Source organism: Chiloscyllium punctatum, chromosome 6, assembly GCF_047496795.1.
Source record: "Chiloscyllium punctatum isolate Juve2018m chromosome 6, sChiPun1.3, whole genome shotgun sequence".
Taxonomy (NCBI): domain Eukaryota; kingdom Metazoa; phylum Chordata; class Chondrichthyes; order Orectolobiformes; family Hemiscylliidae; genus Chiloscyllium; species Chiloscyllium punctatum.
In genome coordinates, this window is record NC_092744.1 from 5,067,654 (window position 1) to 5,090,800 (window position 23,147).

Below are 23,147 nucleotides of genomic sequence, written 5' to 3' on the forward strand. Positions count from 1 at the left end.
AACATTTAATGTAATGGGGTGTAGTGACTGGAATTCTGATCAAATGTATTGTTTGCTAAGATGACCGAGAAAAGGACACAGTTTAACAAATGGGGGCGTAATCCTGGAATTGGAGAAATAAGTCAAATGTTGATCTGTGTTGGAGGCAACAAGTTCAGCAACCTTTGTTTAACTGACACCTTATAAACCTGTGCTCTTGATAAACTAGCTTAAACCAAATATTTCAAATACTGCCAAGTTTATGATATTCTGTCCAGTTATTATGCCATTTAGTTTATTTACCTCAGTGTAAATATACTTGTTCAATTGAATGGCAACACAATATCAGCAGTTGATTCAATTTTGAGTCAATTTCTCCTCCAATAGAGTGATCTACCATGTCTGAATAATCAGTGACTGTGTGAAAGAGTCTTTGGCACGTTTTATTCCAAAGTTGCATTGTGAAAGTGAGGTATGCTGTAAATAAATTATAACAGTGATGTATATACCCACCTGTATTACGTTTGTGTTACTTATTGTGTGTTTATATTGATTATGTGGACCTCTTGACTATCTGGAATACTTGACAACCGGCACACTCCTTGTCCCATCGGTGCCAGTTAATAAAAATTTTGCTGGGAATTTAAGTACTATAGATGGAATTGAAATTATGCATTAGATTGAAAGCAAGACTGAAGGGTGGTAATCTTTAAGTTGCTTTTTATATCCAATGCTTGGCCCATGATAGAATTAGTGCAAGAGGAATGAAATTAATGATGTGATGTTTAAAATACTTATTGCAGAGAAAAATTGATCAATTCTGAAAGTATTATTTTAAAAACTGAATTCTGAAAAAGGGATACATTAAAACCTTCAAAAAGTTTGAAGCTTTAGCACAGTATACAAACTTGGGGAGTACCAAGTTTGCATGGTTAGAAGTCAAACCAAATTGTATGACATAGGTGGCTTAATATTGACAGAACTGAGAACGTTTATTGCAGAGAAGGAGATTTGTTATGTGTTAAGATAGCATTGTTAATGAAAGTATTCGACTTGTGCATAGGAGTACATGTAGCTCAGTCAGTCCTTGAAGTTTGTTCTGCTGTATTAGACCATGGCTAATCCTTTATCTCAGTACCATGTTTCCATATTATTCCTATATTCTGATATATTTCGAGTTATATTGACAACTTCTCTCAACTTGCCAAATGGCCAGGCTACCTCTGCCTTCTGGGGCAGAGAATTCCAAAGATTTGCCAGCCTGAGTGAAGAGGTTTCTTTTATCCAAAGAGGGTATTCTGGTGGTTCAGTGGCGATTTAGGAAGTGAAGAAAAGGGCAGTGCAGTCACTGTCTAAAATTACATATACAATGATGTAATGCTTAACACCAATAAAACTAAGAACTGTCTAATGGAAATAGAAAGCGAAAACAGAAATTGCTGATGAAAGTCAGCAGGTCTGGCAGCATCTCTGGGGAGAAAGCAGAGTTAATGTTTCAAGTCTGGTGACTCTTCTTCAGCATCCCTGAATGTTTAACGAGCCTTGTTAGAAATATCCAAGTGTATGCCTACAGGGCATGAGACAAATGAGTTGTAACTACTCTTGTCCTCCCACCATTGGGAGCAGCCTTTCCCCATGGACTCTCTCCAAGCCCTTTTTTTAAAATATAATTTTGAATATCACTATAAAACATCCCTTCAGCCTTCTCTTTAATCAAGCGATACAACTTTTCCAACCCTTATGTACTTGAAGTTACTGATCATTTCACTTCACTGGAGTTAATCTTGTGAACTTTCTTTCCGTATTTCTTCAATGTCTTTGCAGCCTTGCTAAAGTGCAGTACGCATAACTGAACACAGTACTCAGTTAACACCAAATGAATATTCTACCAAGTTTCAGGTCCTCCTTGCAGTTGACTCTGTCCCAGTTAATAATGATCTGAAGATGCAGCGCTCTGAAAGCATGTGCTTCAAAATAAACCTGTCGGACTATAATCTGGTGTTGCGTGATTTTTAACTTAATAAAGCCCAGGATACTGTTTATTACTTATTCACTGCGTGCTTAAACTGTCCTGCAAATTTCAATCACCTGTGCAAACGCTCCAAGGCCATCTGCTTTTCAAATCCCTTTTTTAAAGCTGTACCCTTTTATTTTTGTTATCTATCCATGTTCCTTTAACCAACATGAATAATTTTGCATTTCACTGGCTCACTGTTCATCCACTCTTCCAACTTGTCGATGTCTTTTAGAACTGCTAAGGTATCCTCCTTGGTTCAGTGTTTCCAAAATTTGTATTGTAGACATATTTTGAAATTGTGCTCTGTATATTGATATCCCACAATTTATAGGACATTAGCAACTTTGCGTTTGGTGTGGTATACAATATTGGTCTCTTGATTTAAGGAAGGACACGAATGCATTGAAGGCCATTTAGCGAAGTTTTACTAGACTAAAACCCGAACGAGCCAGGTTGTCTTGGAAAGATTAAACTGCCAAGGCTTCTGTCCACTGGAATTTAGAAGGAAGAAGCAATTTGATTAAAATATAAAATCCTGAGGAGTCTTAACAGGGTGCGCATGGAAAGATGCTTTCTCTGGGAGGATGTAGAACTGGGAGCCAATAATTAATGGGTTGTCCATTTAAGACAGATGAGGTTAATTTCTTGGGATGTGGGTTGAGTCTTTGGATCCCTTCAAACTGCAATAGTTGTGGAATTGAATTTTTTAAGGCAAAGGTCAAACGATATCTGTGGTAGGCAACAATGAGGAGTTGAGATTTAAAATTCTGAGCCACCCTGTTGAATGCTGGAGTGAGCTCAAAGGGCTGAGTGGCCAGTTTCTCATTCTGACGTTTATGTATATCAGGGAAAGCAAGGTTCCCAAAACCAATCCCAGGGAGCTCTGCTACAAACCTCATTTCGTAAAGGCATCCAAAGATCACTGCATTTTCTTTCATATACAATCTCTAAAGCAGTAAACTGTCCAAAACCTTCACACGTATATTCCAATTACTTTGGCCACTTCAGAATTTTGGCCAGATGTAGACATACCAACACTCTAATTTGTTGAGGCATGATTTTTTAAAATAAAACTAAGCATAGCTCCTGATCTTGGTATTTTTCATAGGCATTCTTGTACATTCTTTGCATCCTGCTCCTCCCCTACAAGAATTATATTGGTGATTTATAGACACAAACCATTAGTGACTGCACCAAGAGAACCTGAAAGTTTGGCTCTGTCGAACTGTCCGTTTCGGAACAGAGCATCCTTACCCTGGGCAAATAATGGCATTCTGTATTTGCAAAAATATATTCACTGGGATGAGGGTGTTGCTGGCTGGGCTGTATTTATTGCCCATCCCTAATTGCCCAGAGGACATTTGAGTCAACCACATTGCTATGGGCACAGAGTCATGTGCAGGCTAAAATGACAGACAAAGATGTTAGTGAACCAAATGGGTTTTTATGACAATCAGCAATGGTTGCATGGTTGTCATTCGCCTGGCTTTTTACATCAGGTTTTTATTCGGTTTAAATTTCACCGTCTGCCATATTAGAATTTCAAACTACATCCGTAGAATGTTAACCTGGGGTTTTGATCACTAGTCTAGTGACGTTATCACTATACCACTACATCCCACTTGCTTATTGTACTGAGACAGGTGGTCACCTATGTAGCATGCCAAACAACTCCTTGCAGTGATTGTATTTGTTCCCTCTGTTTCCCATCTGTAATTTTTTCTGGACTAAAGTTGCTATTCTTCTACTGTGGCTGAACACTGAATTACCAATTTGCTGTTTTGATTATATTCCTGTTCTTTTATTGCAGGCAGAGAGAGGTGCTTATGTGATATTTAAGCAGTTTTATGCATGATAACAGTATCTGCCAAATAAGCAAAGATGCATTTGCTCTTTAATTGGAGAATGCTAAGGATAAATGTTCTTTCTTTATTACATTTTCTGTGGAAGCGATACCATGTGACATTTAACAACCGCTTACTTAGGATGAAGTTGTAGCTTGTGATTGTCTCTTATGGTAACTTCCTCACATTACGGTTGTTCAACAGTTAAAAACTGACCAGATCCAAGAACTGGTAACTGAGATTAAATACATTTAAACGTGTGACCAAAATGCTGCTTGTTTTTTTTTTCTGCTTGCATAGCAAGCAATTTTCATGATGCATGGTCAACCATGATGGCTTAGATTTGGCAATTAGATATAGTTCTTGTGTAAAAATTATCGTATTTATAACTCTGCCTGAGCAGGAAATATATATTTGCCCATGCATAACTTTTTTTCGTCTTTTGCGACTTGATTATCTTAGTGTGAAGTTGACTGGTCTTTCGTTTGACGTATCCAAGATGACCAGTGCTTATGTGCACAAAATTGAATGCAAACTTGGAAGTCTCAAAGCTGTGTTGATGTTGGATTCAATAATAAATATTGAACAGGTCATCAATGGTGGTATATACCCCATTATGGTATATACCATATCTTGAGCAGCTGAATTGGGTCTCAGCGAAGGTTTATTCAAGGACTGTGCCTCTGACAGTTGACAGATTGTGCTCCTGTGTTGGAAATGGGGCTTAAATTCTCAACTGATGAAAGAGCTGCCAGTTGCACTTAAGAAACCAAACACCAAAATTGCTGGTAAAACTCAGGTCTGGCAGCATCTGTGAAGGGAAAGCAAAGTTTTAGTGTCCAGGGACCTGAGAAAGTGACATGAGAAACAGCCAAGTTGTAGCTTTTGCTTGTTGAATTCAGAAGCATGTTATACGATGTATCTTAACTTTGATCGCAATTACTTTTAAAGCTGCAAAGTTCTGTCTTTCAACTGTGAACTGGAGCAGCTGAAACTTCTTTGTGAATGTGTAGTTCTGGTTTACTTAGTAATTTGATTCTTTGAAAAGCTGAAGTGCATGACCAGATGCTTGATAAAATGTGAAAATCAATTGTGTTGGAGATTGTTGGACCTGATACTGCTCTTCTGGATGTTTAATTATAGTCCATTGGTATTAATCATATCAATGGAAAAATGTGTCATTCTGTTAATTTTCTGTAGCTATTGAGAGGGAGGATGTTTTATTATTGACCTTTTATTATTTTCTAATCAACCTGTTCTGAGATGATGTTGCATATCTCTGGAGCAGGTGGGACTTGAGCCCCAGCCCCTCAGCCCAGGGGTAGGGACACTACCACTGCAGTACAAGAGGACCATGGGAAGATGGTTCAAAACAAAGGTTTGGATTCAGATCAGCTGAAAATCCAGCAGAATGTCAAACTATAAACTCTTACTCCAATTCATTATTGTTCATAAACAACTCCCATTAAATGACCACATCACATGTATAATTTCTCTAGTTATTGTATACCTACTTTAAATCTATTTTTTTTCTTGTTTTGATTTTGTTTCAGTGAATGATAGTGTCTAGAAAGGGTATGTCCCTTAAGGAGAGAGGTGCCAATGTCCAACCGGCCTAATTACAATACAGGGGGGTCGCTGCGACGTTCACAGAGGAACACTGCCGGGGCCCAGCCACAAGACGAAGCAACAGGAGGAAGGTAAGTAAAATCATTCTTGAAACTTTTCTTTGTGTGCTGTTCTGTTCTGGCTAACAGTGGGATGGAGGTTTCTATTAGTATGGCATAAGAGTTCCTGGTGGCCAAGAACTGCCCTAATGTAGCATTCAATGTGAATCTTCTGAGTCCATTAGAAGAAAGTTGGCTGACAAATCGGGGAAATATGTGGTGCTCTTGAGGTTAAGAAAGAATTGCATTAGCTGTACCCTGTATTCAATCTGGGTATTTAGTGGGCTATTCACAAACATCTTCTTAAAGAACAACATTTACTGAGCAAAGATTTAAATTTGACTTGGACTGTCGTTAAAATAAGTAAAAATACATTATTGTGGAAATTTTTCCCGTTTAGTTTATTGCAGATGTTATTGTTCCATGTTCTCAATGACCTGTGTATGTTTGAGTAATAGAAATGCTTTGTTTTTTTTTTGTAATAGGTCACAGCAAGAAGAGACGAAACAGAAACCAGTTCCGAGTAGGCCAACTTCTAAAGCACCAAAATTGCAGTCAGACACTACCTCTGGACAGTCCAGAGGGTGTGTGTCACGAAGGTATTTGATATTTTGTAAACAGAATTTTAGCAAATTAATGAGCATCAGTATTCCTGAAGCAAACTTTTGAGCAAGTGGCTTTTGATGCTGTAAAATAAAAATAACGTTTCCATAATGTACTACTAATTAGAATATCTATAGGATAATCTGCATTTTTTGATTTGTTTGCTGTTCACCTGGAGAACATGAGTACTTATAAACACATTGGCAATTCCAAGCTTCCCAAGTTATTTTGTCATTGTTTTCTATTCTCCTATTTTACTTAGAAATCGATTCCTTTCAGTGTTTTAGTTTTGAGAAAAATACTGTTTCCTGTCCCATTGTGTAGCAGATCCAGGAATACCAAAACAGTAGAAAGAAGTTGTCAGTGGTGATGAAAGGTAAATTGAGAACTTGGGCTAAAGGGCCTATCTACGTGCTGTAGACTTCTATGACTGAATGACTCTTGTGCCCCTTGTAAAAGTGCTTCTTCAGAACCAGCAAACACTGAAATATGAAAATCTTCGTATTTGAACAATTAGATTTAGCAACAAAATATGATTGCATTATATTATGTCCTGCAGTTTCTTGGCACAAGTGAGGGGCAGTCTCATCAACTGCTGTTGGAATTTTTCAGCCTCTTATCTTACTAGGAATGATTTTCATTTGGAAATTGTTTTGATTTTGGTTGATTCCAATTTGTGACTTGCTCTTCAACGTGAAAAGCTATAGTTTTAGCAAAGTTTTCCACGACCTAGGAATTAAAACGCAATCCTTTTAAAGGTAATCTGCAGTAAATGTGAAACTTCAATATCTGTATCCTTAAATCTGCCACTTGCAGATAAAACCTGGATAATTTTGATTTGCAACATTAGAGCAGGATTGGACTTAGCATTTCCTGTTGGGGAAGTTTCCAGCATTAAACCCTTGGCTTTAAGTTTGGGTTTCTCCAATTGTCTGCTGGTGCTCTGATTATCTGCTAAGTATTCCAAAGCAAACATGCATGTCTCCACCCCTAGGGACAGCAAGTTCCGGTAGGCCATTCCATTTTTACAGGCTGGTAGGTCTTTCAGTGGTATTCCATTTTAGCTTAACTCCATTAAGGAGTTAATGGAGTTAACGCCTTAATTTTTGTTACAAAAAACTGTGTGGAGTTTGCACATTCTCCCCGTATCTGCGTGGGTTTCCTCCGGGTGCTCTGGTTTCCTCCCACAGTCTAAAAATGTGCAGGTCAGGTGAATTGGCCATGCTAAATTGCCCATAGTATTAGGTGAAGGGGTCAATGTAGGGGTATGGGTGGGTTGCGCTTTGGCAGGTCGGCGTGGATTTGTTGGGCTGAAGGGCCTGTTTTCACATTAAGTAATCTAATCGTAAAATAAAGAAGGCATCTAAGAAATTAGATGCTTGGAACATTACTTCATACTTTCCACCATATGTGATTTTAGGATGACTGCATATTGCATGCAGTTTTGAAATGTTTACAGCAGAAATGTTTTAACTGTAGTCTTTTGCTGAAAGTTTAAAGTATGCATATGTATTTGATACTGGTATGGAAGGAAGAAATTTGCAAATTTGGCAGCACCATGCTTGTGGAGATCTTGGAATTTGGGAATTAAAAGTAGCTGTTACAAAAATACACTGTTTGAATTCTGCAGCCTTAAGGTTCTGCTTGCTTACTGTATTCGTAGTTACATATGTAGCCTTTGTCATAAACATGCATTGTAATCTTTCAATGTTTCCTTCTCAGGAACTCTAGGAGTTGTAGCTCTTCATCTGTTGCTTCTGTGACACAGCAAGACGATAGCATTAGGCCAGAACGACCCAAAACTGGGCAAACTAAAAGGGACAGCTCCAGAAGCAGTTTGAGAGGTGTGAAACGTGGTCCAAGCCCTGATTACAGCAGTTCAAACTCCACCTGCTCTGCAAAAAGGCCCAAAGCACTTCAACCCTCAGAAAATCCTACTGAAACACAAAAACACAAGTTGCAAACAAAGTCCCCAAAGAAAAGGAAGTCTGTGCAAGATCAGATAAGAACTGCCCCGGCAGCCTCTACAAGCAAGGCCCAGAGTAGAAAACAGACTGGGCCGATCAGTGCCTCCCCCTTTCAAAAAAGGAAAAAGATTGAAAGTACAACTTCTGTAAACAGTGATTCCGTGGCTGACTCGATCAGTGCTGAAGAGAGGTCTGCAAAACCAACCAAGCTGGCTTCAAAATCGGCGACCTCAGCCAAAGCTGGGTGTAGCACTGTCACTGATTCTTCTTCTTCTTCTGCATCAACATCATCCTCCTCTTCTGCTACTGTTTCTGGTGCTGTGCCTCAGGGAGCCAGGCTAAAACAAGGAAAAGATCAGAATAAGGCTCGTCGCTCCCGCTCGGCCTCGAGTCCCAGCCCTCGCAGAAGCAGCCGAGAAAAGGAGCAGAATAAAACTGGTGGTTCCTCTAAATTTGAGTGGGCTGCTCGTTTTAGCCCTAAAGTTAGTCTGCCAAAAGCAAAACTGTCACTTCCAGGGTCTTCCAAATCGGAGACTTCAAAGCCAGGGCCTTCAGGCCTACAAGCCAAGTTAGCTAGTGAGTTAATGAAATTAATTGATTTGTGCCCGGGATTTGGCAGTGTCAAAAATGTTTTTAAAAACTTTTTTTGTATTTAAAGTCTCTAGTTTTGGAATTGTTCCAGTTTATGAACCAATCACTAATGCTGAACTAACCAAAATTTGAAGTGGTGCGAGTCAGCTAAACCTAGCTGTTGTGTAAGCTGTGATCCAGACTTGTTAGAAGCACAAAATATAATCCTTGCTGATGTGTGCTGCTCTGTTTGTTTAAAGCAAAGTGTGCCATGTCTCAGGTAACTTCCTGTAGCAAACATGGCAAAAACATTACAACTGTATGATTTAATAGTTGAAACTCAAGTGCCTTAAGATATTTGACCTTTTTGAAATAAACACCTGGCCTTGTGCTGACAATTATTGCAGACCCTACAGCTTCCCCAAGCAAGAAAAGGATTTGAAGTCTGTCCCTTGTTGAGCACCTAATCTTACTGTATATTCAACTAGTGTCAAGTTTATGACCCTTTGGTCTATGTTCTTGCACGTCCTTAACATAGATAATTAATCTGGATTTTATCCTAGTGTGTCTTTATTACAATGAAATGCTGCATCATTAACAGAGTTCAATTTTTGTTTGTTTAAATGAACTTAATTTCAAAATAGTTTAAAGAAGCTTGCATGTTTTAACTCCCTGAAATGCTGAACTATACCCTGGTATGAGCAGTAGTATTATGATAAATACAACATTCTTTAAAAAATAACTTTGGCAAGTAAAGGTAATATGACCTTTGGAGTCTACTGGAAGGAAAGCTGCGTTAAAAGGATAATTTTGAAGTTATGATGACCTTATTAATAAAGTTAATTTTTTAAACTGAAAAGAGATGGTTCATTTCTGAAGAAGCAACAATGACCGACTAATTATAGGGACTTCACAAGGAGGATTTTCTTATCCCTGTATGATGGGAAATGAAGCATTATTTTGGTGTTAAGACTTGGAGGTGGGGGATGGCAGGATGAACTATGAATATTCTAAACTAGGTGTTTTGGATATTATGCAACCATACTAATTCATAGACACTCGCACATCCTTTTGTTCGTTTTAACTGTCCAATGGCCATTTTATTGAACCTTGCTGTGAAATTAAGCTAATTAGTTTGAACTTTAAGGGCAGCACAGGATAAATTGCAATGCAAGTTGATAGAAATTTTACTTTGCTGAAAGTCTTTTAGTGTATATTAGCAAACTCTCTGCCAACATGCCATTGTAAAAGCTTTTAGTTATTAGAACAGCACAGGTATTTCTCCCTGATGTACATTTTCACTGATTTCTACTGTTGAACTTTTTAAAGGCTTAAGAAGGTCCACTAAGAAGCGCAGTGAATCCCCACCAGCAGAGCTCCCCAGTTTGAGGCGGAGCACACGGCAAAAGACCACGGGCTCGTGTGCTAGTACCAGGTAATCCTTCTAGAATTCAACATGTGTATGGAACTGTAGTGCAAGCACCTGACAGCTTGCATGACCTTAAATGGTCTTTTATGTTTATGCCTTAGGTATGCAGAAAGTTGCGAATTTCAGAAAGGCAGCTGAAACTTTAGTTTTAACAAGTTTGATTCACTTAGTCTTTAACCAATGTAAAAACTGTAGCTCGATTCTGAAGGACCTTCCTCTTCATACGCAAACCCTTGTGAATTGTCCTGATGAGCACAAGACTGAAATCTTTGACAAATTGTCTTTTTCAGCACTAGTTATGTTCTCTACTGTCAAATAGTTGTATCCTTAAGTTGGAATGTTGTTTTATTTTGGCACATTAAATTCCCATATTATCAAATTAAAACCAATCAATCTTTAAAACCTAACAAATCTAAACTGGTTTTACTATTTGCAGTCCATTTGACTCACCACTCAGATTAACCCTCTTGATTGCTGTAGAGCCTCTCGCCACCCCTTTTGGCTTAAAACTCTTGTCACTTTCTGATGAATCCTCTTGCTGATCCTTGGACTTGTGACCTCCCTTGTTTCTTAACCCATCCTTTTGCTGCCAGTGTTCTCTCCCACCCCCTCCCCCCTCTTGTATCCTCACTGTGAATATGACTTGTACAGATGAGTGACAAGAGGCAGGAAGAGCACCTTCAACTTGCAAGAGGTAAGTTTTCTCTTCAAGTGAATTTATGATCAACTCCATTTTTTTTTTGGATCAGAAATTTCTTCATCCACACCCTGCCAGGGTTTTAAAGCCCATTGGGTGAAACTTCCAGATGCAGTGTGTAAACAGGCTGAATACTACAGGTTGATGCTTCCCTGGTTTTACCACCAATGAGTCCTTTCCCAGCCTAGTGTCTCAATATATTCCATGTATGAGTGATAGCATTGTCTCCTTGTCAGGATCTGTTACCAGGAGATGACTTTCCCCTTTGAAAAGTTGATCCTGAATCAGCTGGGAGAACTTACCTCTTGCAAGTTGAACCGACCTCTACCTGTGCACATCTCAGTCCACAATTGCCATTCAGGCTCAGGAGAGGCGAGTGGGGATGCTGATGAAACAAGAATTAGCAAGAAAGCTGGGTTAGGTTGGGCAGAGGCTATAAGCTAGAAGGTCATCCGTGAGGGTTGATCAGGCAATAGCTATGGAAACTGCTCCAAAATGATGATACTACAGCAGATTAGCAGGAACCAAAATTAAAACAAATCTTTGTGTACTACATGAGAATACAGGGCCACTAACTGACCATTGTTTTGTATTAATGTTAAAGGAGAATGCTAGAACTGCTTTCAAATGACTTGTTACAAAGTATCATTGAATTTTTTTTGTAAATAACTAGCAGAGGCCCAAACAACATTGGCAATCACTTAGCATCTTCTGTTGTCATGGTTGGTAGTTAAATTCAGGATTTCTAGTCATTCCTCCAAAAAAAAATGTTTGGAGTAAATAAGCTGTTCAAAGAATGAATCTAGAAATATAAATGCTAATTTTTTTTGAAAGAGTGGCCATGTAGCTTGTTGTAGAATATAAAAATTTAAGTGGGACCTTAACTTGAGTGGAAAAGAAGTGTATTTGTGTTCAACGTTATTTGAGTTAAATGCTATTTTTCTTGAAGTCTGAGAGTTATAGCTTCAGTTGTGAAGGAAAACATTTTTCCTAACTATCTACCAGTTACTCGTATTTCTCTTGATAGATGCTGCTGAGTTTCTCTAACACTTTGCTTTTATGTTTGGTTTCCATCATCCACAGTTTTTTGTTTTTACTTCCTAACAACCATTCCTCCCTGATTAAGTGCTTTGATAAGATTCGGGTTTTGTAGCAACATTATAATTACTCCTTGCTTTAGTCTTAGGTTTCAGCTGGTATATCTGTTGGTGTTGAACTGTGTAGGGTCTCTGGAGGGTCTAATAAACTGTTAACACCTGTATGCAGGTATAGAATTTTTGACTTGAAATGTAGACTAAAATGATGCAATTGGATACAGAGCTAATCAAACTGTTGCAAAAACAAGATAAAATTGGTGATATTTAGCAATGGTGTTATTTCAGTAGGAGTAGAAATTCCAATTGAAGTTGCCAAGCCCCCTCACAACTTTGCACGTTTGCATGTGATCACCCTGAATTCTACCAAAGTCCAAGGTAGCAAAGGTCCAAGTTACTGAACTGCTCATTCATAATTTAAGGGGAGGAAATAGCCTCATGGTATTACCACTGTGCTGGTAATCCTAGGGTAACGTTCTGGGTTCACATTGCACAATGGCAGATGGTAGAATTTAAATTGAACAAAAATCTGGAATTAAAATTCAATGATGCCCATAAAGCTTTGTTGATTTGTCAGAAAAATCTGATTATGGTTCACTAATGTCTCTTTAGGAAACTGTTGTCCTTAGCTGGTCTGGCCTACAAATGACTGGGCCCAAAAAAATGTGGTTGACTCATAACTGTGCCAGCTACCAGTGCCCACAGTGCGTTAGTGAATTTAAAAAGAGTGGTAGGATTACCCTCTGCAGGAAGAAATCTAATGAAGTTTCATGTAACACTTCCAATGAATATGGAGACAAAAATTGTGTACAATGCATCGGGTGTCTCACCAAAGGTTGTATAACTGCAGCAAGACTTGTTATTCTCGTCCAACCCCTTTGAAATAAATGTCAACATGCCATTGCCTTGTCCTTGCTTACTGTTCTTGCATGTCAGTGTTCTTTGTACATCATCATTTAGAATGCTCAAACTACTTCAACAAAAAAAAAGCTGTTCTATTCTGAAAGCAGAAAGAATAACTTTGCACTTCACAATCTATTCCCACCTCCACCTTGTTTCCTACTTTGTTAACTCACCTATATCTCTTTGCAGCCTCTTTTCTTACAGCTTGATTCCCACCTTGCATTGTACTATCACTAAACTTAGATATGTAAATCCAGCTGTTTATCACCCTTCCTGGAAAATAGGTGAATGTGTAGTATTGTTAAATAGCTCAAATTGCAATTGCTTGATATCACAGATCGTGGAAATAATTGTTTTTTTTTAATATAACCACTCCCGGAAATAGTCGGCGAGGCTCTGGCCTGGGCAAAAGAGGAGCATCTGAGGCTCGCCGACAGGAGAAGATGGCAGATCCTGACAACAACCAGGATGGAGCAAATTCGTCTTCACGCACAGAAGATGTACCTCAAGGAGCATCAGGTAGAAAAACAATCCATTATCTCCAGGTCTGGTGACTTGAAAGTGAAGTGATGTATAATATTTCTCAGAATACAATGTGGCAAAAATGCTTAGTGTAAGATTACAAAATAGAGTCTAAAACCAATGGAATTTAGCCATAGATCAGCCATCATCTTACTGAAAGGTGGAACAGGCTGGAGAGACTGAATGGCCTACTCCTATTCTTGTGTTGCAATGCTTCAGTAATATCTAGAACATAGGACATAAAACATAGTACAGCGCAGTGCAGGCCCTTCAGCCCTCCATGCTGCGCCGACCTATGAAATTAATCTGATGCCCATCTAACCTACACCATTCCATTATTGTCCATATGTATGACCAGTACCCTTAACATCAGCAAGTCTACTACTGTTGCATGCAGGCTGTTCCACCTCCCTACTCTGAGTAAACAAACTAGCTCTGATATTGTCCTAAACCTTTCACCCCTCGATACAAAGCTATGTCCCCTCGTGTTACCCTTCTCTATCTGAGGAAAAGGACTCTCACTGTCCACCCTATCTAAAACTGATTATCTTATACATCTTGATTAAGTCACCTCTTAACTTTCTCTCCAACAAAAACAACCTCTGTTCTCTCAGCTTTTCCTTGTAAGACCTTCTCTCTTCTCTCTTCCCCCCCCCCCCCCCCCCCCCCCCCATATCAGGCGCCATCCTAGTAAATCTCCTCTGAACCGTTTCCAAAGCTTCCACATCCTTCCTATAATGCGGTGACCAGAACTGTACACAATACTCCAGGTGCAGCCTTATTGGTGTCGTATGCAGCTGAAGCATGACCTCATGGCTCTGAAACTCAATCCCCCTACCAATAAAAGCCAATTGACCATATGCCGCCTTAACAACCATATCAACCTGGGTGGCAACTTTCAGGGATTTATGCACCTGAACACTGAGATCTCTGTTCATCTACACTACCAAGAATTTTACCATTAGCCCAGTACTCTACATTCCTATTCCTTCTTCCGAAGTGAACTACTTCACACTTTTCCGCATTAAACTCCATTTGCCACTTCCCAGCCCAGCTCTCCATCTTATCTATGTCCCTCTGTAACCCATAACATCCTTCGGCAGTGTCCACAATTCTGCCTACTTTAGTGCCATCCGCAAATTTACTAAACCATCCTTCTACACCCACGTCCAGATCATTTATAAAGATGGCAAAAAGCAATGGTCCCAATACAGATCCTTGCGGCAAACTGTTGGTAACTGAGCTCCATGACTAACATTTCCCATCAACCACCACCCTCTGTCGTCTTTGAACTAGCCAATTTCTGATCCAAACCACTAAATCACCTTCAATTCTGAATCTCCATATTTTATGCAATGTATGGAAGGGGATCATTCAGCTAATGATGTCCATGTTGACCAAAACACACCCAGATGCCCTTTCTAATCTCATTTTTCTGCACATGGTCCATAGCCCTGCAGCTTATGGCATTAGTGGTACAGATCACAGTTCTTTTTAGGGTCTCTGCCTCCACCACCAACTCTGGGCAGCAAACTCCGGGCAGCAAACTCCAGGCACCTCCACTGACTGCATAAAAGCATCTTTCCTCACGTCCCCTTCATTCCCCCTGCCACTTAGCCCCTGTATCTATGAGCCCTGTTTATTGAACTCTGCTACTGGAAGGAGGTTCCTCTTGTCTACTCTCTCTATCCCTCGTAATTTTGTATATCTCAAATCAAGTCACCACTCCGTCTTCTCTGTTCTGAGGAAAACAGCATCAATCTCCAATTTCTACTAAATCTTTTATGCACTCTTTACAGAGCAATGATGTAATGTAGTGACCAGAACACTGTGCACTATTGCAGTTGTGGCATCATCATATCCCTACTTCTGTATTCTATGTCCCTGCCAGTGAAGGAGAGCATTCCACGTGCTGCCTTTACAACCTTACCTACCTGTTTTAGTGATGTGCACTTGCATGCCAAGATCTCCCACTTCACCTACCCCCCCCTCAGTGTATTCCCTTTACTGTTTGACCTCCCTAAATGCATTGCCTCACACATTTATCAGAGTTGAAGTCCATCAGCCACTTCCCTGACTACTTCACTAACTTATCTGTATCATTTTGGAGCTTACAGCTATCCTCTACATAATCCACTACACGGCCAATTATTGTGTTTCCTGCAATTTTCCCAATTTCTCTTCCTTCCCTCCCGTGCTCCCTCCCCCCACCCATGTCCAAATCCAATTCATTAATGTATAAAACAAAGAGCAGGGACCCCAACACCAAGCCCTGTGGAGCCCCACTTGAAAGAGCTTTCCATTCACAAAGACGGCCATTGCCCATTACCCTTTGTTTCCTGTTACTAAGCCAACTTTGGGTTCATTTCAACACATTACCTTGTATCCCATAGGCTTTTAAGTTTTTGACCAGTCAATCACGTGGGACCTTGTCAAATGTCTCACTAATATCCACTGCACTATTCTCCTTGATCCTTCCTGTCACTTTGTCAAAAAATTCAATCAAATTTGCAAGACATGACCTTCCCTTAAAGCCATGCTGACGACTATCCCTGACTAGAGTCATACAGCACGGAAACAGACCCTTCGGTCCAACCCGTCCATGCCGACCAGATATCCCAACCCAATCTAGTCCCACCTGCTAGTACCCGGCCCATATCCTTTCTAAGCGGCAATTTATCTGATCTCCCAGGATTGATTTTAACAATTTACCAATCAAAGTAAAATTAACTGGCCTATAATTATTTGATATTTCCTTTGAACGTCTCACTGTTTGACATGTCTGTAGTGTACTTCAAATGGTGTGACTGCCCCTTTTTATATTTCCAAGGTCAATGCATTAAGCTTCATTTGTTCACCCATTTATTATATCATCCCTTCTCAAACTATAATTGATTCTTTAACCAATACTGTTACACTTTATTTTTTATTGTCAGCCACTCTATTCTGCCTGAAAATTCTTCTGTATATGTAGGGAATTTAAGCTGCCAATTTTGCTCCTACTTTAACCAGGTTTACTTTTGACGCATGGCAGCAATATGCCTTTTCTATATCTGTGCCCTTAGTTCATCTGCCTTGTTGGTAATACGGTTTGCATTGAAGTATGAATAGCTCAGCCCTGTCAGTTTCCTTTGGACACTTGGTAAATCCTCACTACTTTTGTCTTTTGGAGTTGCTGACTACATCACTATCTCCCGTTTCCTAATCTGAATCTGACTCCTCTAAGCCTACGCTCTGGTTCCCAATTCCATGCCATACTAATTTAGAAACCTCACCAGTGGAACTCTCAAAAACCCCATGAGGCTGTTTTGTCCCAGCTCTGCCCAGATGCAACCCATTAGCCTGTACAGGTCCCACCTTCCCCAGAAACCGTCCCAATGCCCCAAGAATCTAAACCCCTCTCGAATAAACCATTTCGATTGCCATGCATTAATCTGATCTATCTGCTTATTCCTGCTCTCACTAGCACATGGCATTGGGAGTAATCTTGACATTACTACATTTTGAGGTGCTTAATTTATCTCCTAAATTCCTATATACTACTTTCAAATCCTCACCCATTTGTACCATGATCATTTGGCTGTTCGCTCTCCCACTTAAAGTGACCCCTCTGACCCTGGCACCAGGCAGGCAACATGTTATCCTGGCCTCTCATCTGTAACCACACAAGTAGAGTCTGTGCCCCTTACTACTGACTGTCACTGTAGCCCTAACACTCATTTCCTCCCCTTCTCTGCAGCAGAGCCACCTGTGAATCTATGACTTGGCTAATGCTGCTTTCCCCTGAGAGGCCATGTCCCCAGTATCCAAAGTGGTATATCTGTTTAAGAAGGGAATGGCCACCAAGGGCTCCTTGACTTCCTTCCTGACTCGCGTAGAGTCGTACAACACAGAAACAGACTTCAGTCCAACTAGTCTGTGCTGAGCCTATTTCCTAACTAAAGTACTCCCACCTGCCTGCTCCTGGCCCATATCCCTCCAAATTGGTCATATTCGTGGACTTATCAAAATGTCTTTTAAATGTAATTGTTCCCACATTCACCGCTTCCTCAAAGTTCATTTCTCACACTAATCACCTGTATTTAAAAAAAAAAGCCCCCATGTCTTTTTTTCTTAAATCTCTCTCTCTCCTCTCACTTTAAAATATGCCCCCCGAGTCTTGAAATTGTCTATCTTAGGGAAAAGTCAATAACCATTAACACTATCCAGTTGCTTCTCAATCTCCTATGCTCCAGTGAAGAAAACCCCAGTCTATCCAGTCTTTCTTTATAACTCAAACGTTCTATACCCGCCAACATCCTGATAAATCTCTTCTAAATCCTTTCCAGCTTGATAATATCCTTCAATAACTGGGCAACTGGAACTGGACACAGTGTTCCAGAAGAGGCCTCACCAATGTCCTGTACAGCTTCAACATGACTTCCCAGCACAAAGGACTGAGCAATGAAGGCTAGCATGCCAAACGCCTTTTTATTCACCCTGATTATATGTGACACAAACTTTGGAGAAATACATACGTACACCCCGATATCGTTCTTCTACAAAATTACCCAAGGCCCTACCATTAATTGTATAAGCCCTATCCTTACTTGTTGTACCAAAATGCAATGCCTCTTATGTATCCAGATTGAACTCAATCTGCCATTTTTCAGCCCATTGACTTATTTGATCAAAATTCTTTTGTAATCTTGGGAAAACCTCCTTCACTGTCTCTACTATGCCACCAAATTTGGTGTCGTCCATAACTGGAAACATCCCTAATAAGACCATTATACACAGGAGGAGAAATTAGGCCATTCAGGTGCCATCAAGTCTGCTCTACCATTCAATCATGGCTGATAGGTTTCTCAACTCCATTCTCCCACTTTCTCCCTATAGCCCTTGATTATTACCTTGATACTCAAGAATCTATCTATCTCAGTCTTAAATATACTCAATGACCTGGCCCCCACAGCCTTTTGTGGCATAGAATTCCATAGATTCATCAGACTCTGGCTGAAGTTTCTCCTTGTCTCCATTCTAAAGGGTCTTTCCCTTTACTCTAAGGCTGTGCCCTTGGGTACTAGTTGCACCTTCCAATTAGATTAGATCACTTAGTGTGGAAACAGGCCCTTCGGCCCAACAAGTCCACACCGCCCCGCCGAAGCGCAACCCACCCATACCCTGACATTTACCCCTTACCTAACACTACGGGCAATTTAGCATGGCCAATTCACCTGACCTGCACATCTTTGGACTGTGGGAGGAAGCCGGAGCACCTGGAGGAAACCCACGCAGACACGGGGAGAATGTGCAAACTCCACACGGACAGTTGCCTGAGGCAGGAATTGAACCCGGGTCTCTGGCGCTGTGAGGCAGCAGTGCTAACCACTGTGCCACCGTGCCGCCCACAATGGAAGTAACTTCCCAACATCCACTCTGTCCAGGCCATTCAGTATTCTTTATGTTTCAATTAGATCCCCCCTCATCCTTCTAAACTCCATCGAGTATCAACCCAGAGTCCTCAAAAGTTCCTCGTGCTAAGCTTTTCATTCCTGGGGCCATTTTCGTGTACCTCCTCTGAACACGCTCAAAGGCCAGTGCATCCATCCTGAGATACAGGGCCCAAAACTGCACAATACTCCATTTTCCCACATTGCACAACAAGAGCACGTTATGGGTCTGAGGTCTTCTGTCATGACTTTAGATTAGGCTAGTTACTCTTTCTTAGACAATTAAGATAGAGACCTTCCCACGTTTGAATTGCTACTTTTATAATCAAAGGTCCCTGCCTTTATTGAAACCACTGTACTTTTAAAAACTGTACAAAGGTACTCTCCAAGTATACCTTAGCAATTTACTTTCTGTTGGGACTATGTCACTTCCTGAACTGTCTGGACTGAGATGGACATTACACTTGGTGTTTTAGGTTCATGTAACTCCCTGTTTTTGTCCAATTCCAAAGTGTCCTTAGAGTCATAGAGATGTATAGCATGGAAACAGGCCCCTCGATCCAACCTGTCCATGCTGACCAGCTAACCCAACCTAATCTGATCCCACTTGCCAGCACCCGGCCTATACACGTCCAAATGCCTTTTAAATATTGCAGTTGTACCAACCTCCTCAACCACCTCTGGCAGCTCATTCCATACACGTATCACCCTCTGCATGAAAACATTGCCCCTTAGTCTCTTTTATATCTTTCCCCTCTCACCCTAAATCTATGCCCTCTAGTTCTGGACTCCCCCACCCCAGGGACAAGATCATGTCTATTTATCCTATCCCTGCCCCTCATAATTTTATAAACCTCGATAAGGTCACCCTTCAGCCTCCAATGCTCCAGGGAAAACAGCCCCAACCTATCCAATCTCTCCTTCTAGCTCAAATCCAACATCCTTGTAAATCTTCTCTGAGCCCTTTCAAGTTTCACAGCATCTTTCCGATAGGAAGGAGACCAGAATTGCACGCAATATTCCAACCTGCTCTCTAAGGTCTCTTCGTTTAGCAACGTTCCCTAGGACCTTACCGTTAAGTATCCTACTAAGATTTGTTTTCCCAAAATGTAGCACCTCTCATTTATCTCAATTAAACTCTGTCTGCCACTTCTCAAGCCACTGGATCCATCTGAGGTAATCTTCGCTGTCCACTACACCTACAACTTTGGTGTCATCTGCAAACTTACTAACTGTGCCCCTTATGCTTGCATCCAAATCATTATATAAATGACAAAGTAGAGGACCCAGCACTGAACCTTGTGGCACTCCACTGGTCATAGGCCTCCAGTCTGAAAAGCAACCCTCCACCACCACCACCCTCTGTCTTTTACCTTTTTCAGCCAGTTCTGTATCCAAATGGCTAGTTCTCCCTATATGCCATGAGATCTAACCTTGCTAATCAGTCTCCCATGGGCAAACTTTTCGAATGCCTTACTGAAGACCATATAGATCATATCTACCACTTGCCCTCATCAATCTTCTTTGTTACTTAGCAAAGCAGCATGCAAGGCATTCATGAGTAGGGAACTATAAATGCTGCTGCCCTGTTTGATGTTTTATCTGGCTTCATTATCAAAAAATGGGATGTTTTTAGTGCATCAAGTGTCATCAGCTCATCTCAAATGTGGGTTATCCAACTTGTCGGATAAAAGAGAAAGATAGTTTATTGTGGAGGGACGCAGTCTGATTTGGAAAGAGATTCTTGTGATCCTGTAGCCAAAGTTACTCAATGAATTTGAAAACTTTTTTTTGGAAAATTCAACAGTTCTGAAATGCTTTGGGAAAACTCGGCAGGTCTTGCAGCATCTGTAGAGAGAGAAGCAGAATGCATGTTTCGAGTCCAGTGATGCTTCAGAGCTGTTCAGATGCTGCCAAACCTGTTCAGTTTCTCCAATTTCAGTTTGTTTTTTCAGAATTCCAGCCTCTGCACTTTTATTTTTATATTAAAATGCTTTGGTGTTGCCTAAAGGTCGCCTGAGAAAATTACATTTATTCAATAGATCATTTAATTGAACTGTTGTTAGTATGCTGCTTTCATTTCAAAACAGCAACCACCCAACATTAGCCATTCACATTTGGTTCTCTGCATATTAGTTGATCCCTGAGGATTCTTGCGCTGTGGTAGCGCCTCTGTCTCTGGGCCACGAGGTTTGGGTTCAAGTTCTACCTGCTCCAAAGGTGTGTGATAACATTTCAGGACACGTTGATTTAAAGCAGAATAGAATCCCCATATGCCATTTTGTCCATCAGGGCTACACTGACCCTCAGAAGACCACCAGTTAGACCTGTCCCACCCTCTGTTAACCTGTTTTTCCACGGTTTCACACAATAGATGCAATTCCTACACACCGACTTCTGCAAACAGTTAAAGTTTATTAAAGCCTGTACAAGCTCGGTGACCCCCTTTGACCCGCTTTGCAGGTGTGTGAAGTAGAGTCAAAGTGAGGCCCTGAACAAAGAAAACGCATCCCCTTTGTACAGGTCTGTTGGTCATGCTCCCAGATACTCTGGCTACTCTCCCACTGTCACATGCCACTCAAGACAGCCCCGGTCCCCCTCAGTCACATGTTACCCCAGCTACAATGGTATGATGCGATCATCCTCTGAAATAATGTTAATGCCCTGATCCTGGGGAATTGTTATTCAGACGATTTTGTGACTCCATGATTCTCCAAGACGACGAAGGTGTGTCATACCTAGTTTTAGGAGATGGCCAGAAAGCATTTCTGAATGGAAGAGATTTAAATGAGTTAAATTGACAATGGTAGGGGGAGTAGCAGCAAATGACTATAATTCTCACTTCCATTAGACACAATGGATAGTCATCCACATTCCTGTGCGCTAACTGTGAGACAATGTTGCCCCCATCCACTTCCAGAATGTTCAGCTTTGCAGTCTAACTCTACTATTGTGTTAATGCCCAGAGAGTCCCATTTAATCTTCTAACATGATACCTGTCCCCATAACCCTACATGTCCTATGAGGTAAAAACAATGACTGCAGGTGCTGGAAACCAGATTCTGGATTAGTGGTGCTGGAAGAGCACAGCAGTTCAGGCAGCTGCTCCTTGGATGCTGCCTACATGTCCTATGGCTAATCCACCTAATCTGCATATCCCTGGACATTTTGGGGCAATTTAGCATGGTCTATCCACTTATCCCCCACATCTTTGGACTGTGGGAGGAAACCTATACAGGCATGGGAAGAATGTGTAAACTCCATGCAGACAGTCAGCCAAGGCTGGAATTGAACCCAGGTCCCTTGCACTGAGAGATGCCAGTGCTAATCACTATCTACATCTGTAAGTTGATCCTGTTGAAAGGGTTTTTGGAGGCTTCAAAGATTACTTCTGTAATCTACAGTAACTTAATTTTGTTACACTGAATGCATTTTAATGCAATTTATTGCTTTATTTACCTCAGCTTCTAGTTCTGTTGCTGGAGCTGTTGGAATGCCAACTTCTGGAGAGAGCGAGTCAGATGATTCTGAAATGGGCCGCCTACAAGGTAAGAAAATACTAGATCAAATTTGTGAAGTGGCCCTCTTCCCATAATCTAAGATCCCGGAAAGTCAGCTGTGTGTTATCTCGCACAGAAAAGTAACTCCGTTCCTCTTTGATTGTTGTGAAGAATTTGACAATTTGGTGAGTTGTTTTTGAGGTGCAGATACTGTTATGATACTGTTTTACAGTTGGTGGATATTAAGTATGGAAGGAAAGTAAAATTACATAATATGAACCAGCTCATTTGGATTCTAATATTTTATAAATGTCCACTGATTCAGTAAGTTCCTGAATTTTAACAGAATAGTTGCAAAATCTCAACAATTTGGTTTTAAAGTCACCACTTGCAGTGCCACCTGGACATTAAACTGACATTGCAGGTTAAGTTTTTAATGATCCCTAATATTTTTTTGTCAGTCGCACAACACCAGGTTATAGACCGACACGTTTGTTTGAAGCTTTTGGAGTGCTGCTCCTTGTCAGATGACTCAAGGTTGGAATACAGACAGAGTCTAACCCCACACCTTTTAATACCTTGTCTGAGCTCAGATGTCAACTTTTTGTTTATGATACCTTCGGTTATCCCAGGAATGTCACTTGAAAGAAGTTCTGGGGTTTACATATTAATGAATGGAAATCTGCAACCCATTCTAAGTGAATAAAGACTTAAAAGCAATTTAGTTTGTTCAATACATCGCATCAGTTGTATGACACTTTTTTATCTTTTTATATTAAATTATTGTCGTATGGTCCTGCAGTGCTCCGAAAGCTTGTACTTCTAAATAAACCTGTTGGACTATAACCTGGTGTTGTAATTTTTAGCCATACTACTTAACATTTATAGCAGTGGCTGCACTTCAAAACCACTTAATTTGTACC

At 40.6% G+C, this 23,147-nt stretch overlaps 1 protein-coding gene across 13 annotated transcripts in view; it reads left to right on the plus strand.

Annotated features, from left to right (window-relative positions):
- Window positions 1-23,147, plus strand: part of trip12 (thyroid hormone receptor interactor 12) — a 217,834-nt gene that overhangs the window by 77,047 nt on the left and 117,640 nt on the right. For all 13 annotated transcript variants that reach the window (XM_072571941.1, XM_072571936.1, XM_072571937.1 and 10 more), the window contains 6 exons: window positions 5,394-5,540; window positions 5,993-6,106; window positions 7,833-8,653; window positions 9,977-10,082; window positions 13,156-13,289; window positions 22,189-22,272. In XM_072571941.1, the coding sequence (XP_072428042.1) occupies window positions 5,443-5,540; window positions 5,993-6,106; window positions 7,833-8,653; window positions 9,977-10,082; window positions 13,156-13,289; window positions 22,189-22,272 (1,357 nt within the window). In that variant the 5' untranslated portion in view covers window positions 5,394-5,442. The remainder of the gene's footprint in view (window positions 1-5,393; window positions 5,541-5,992; window positions 6,107-7,832; window positions 8,654-9,976; window positions 10,083-13,155; window positions 13,290-22,188; window positions 22,273-23,147) is intronic.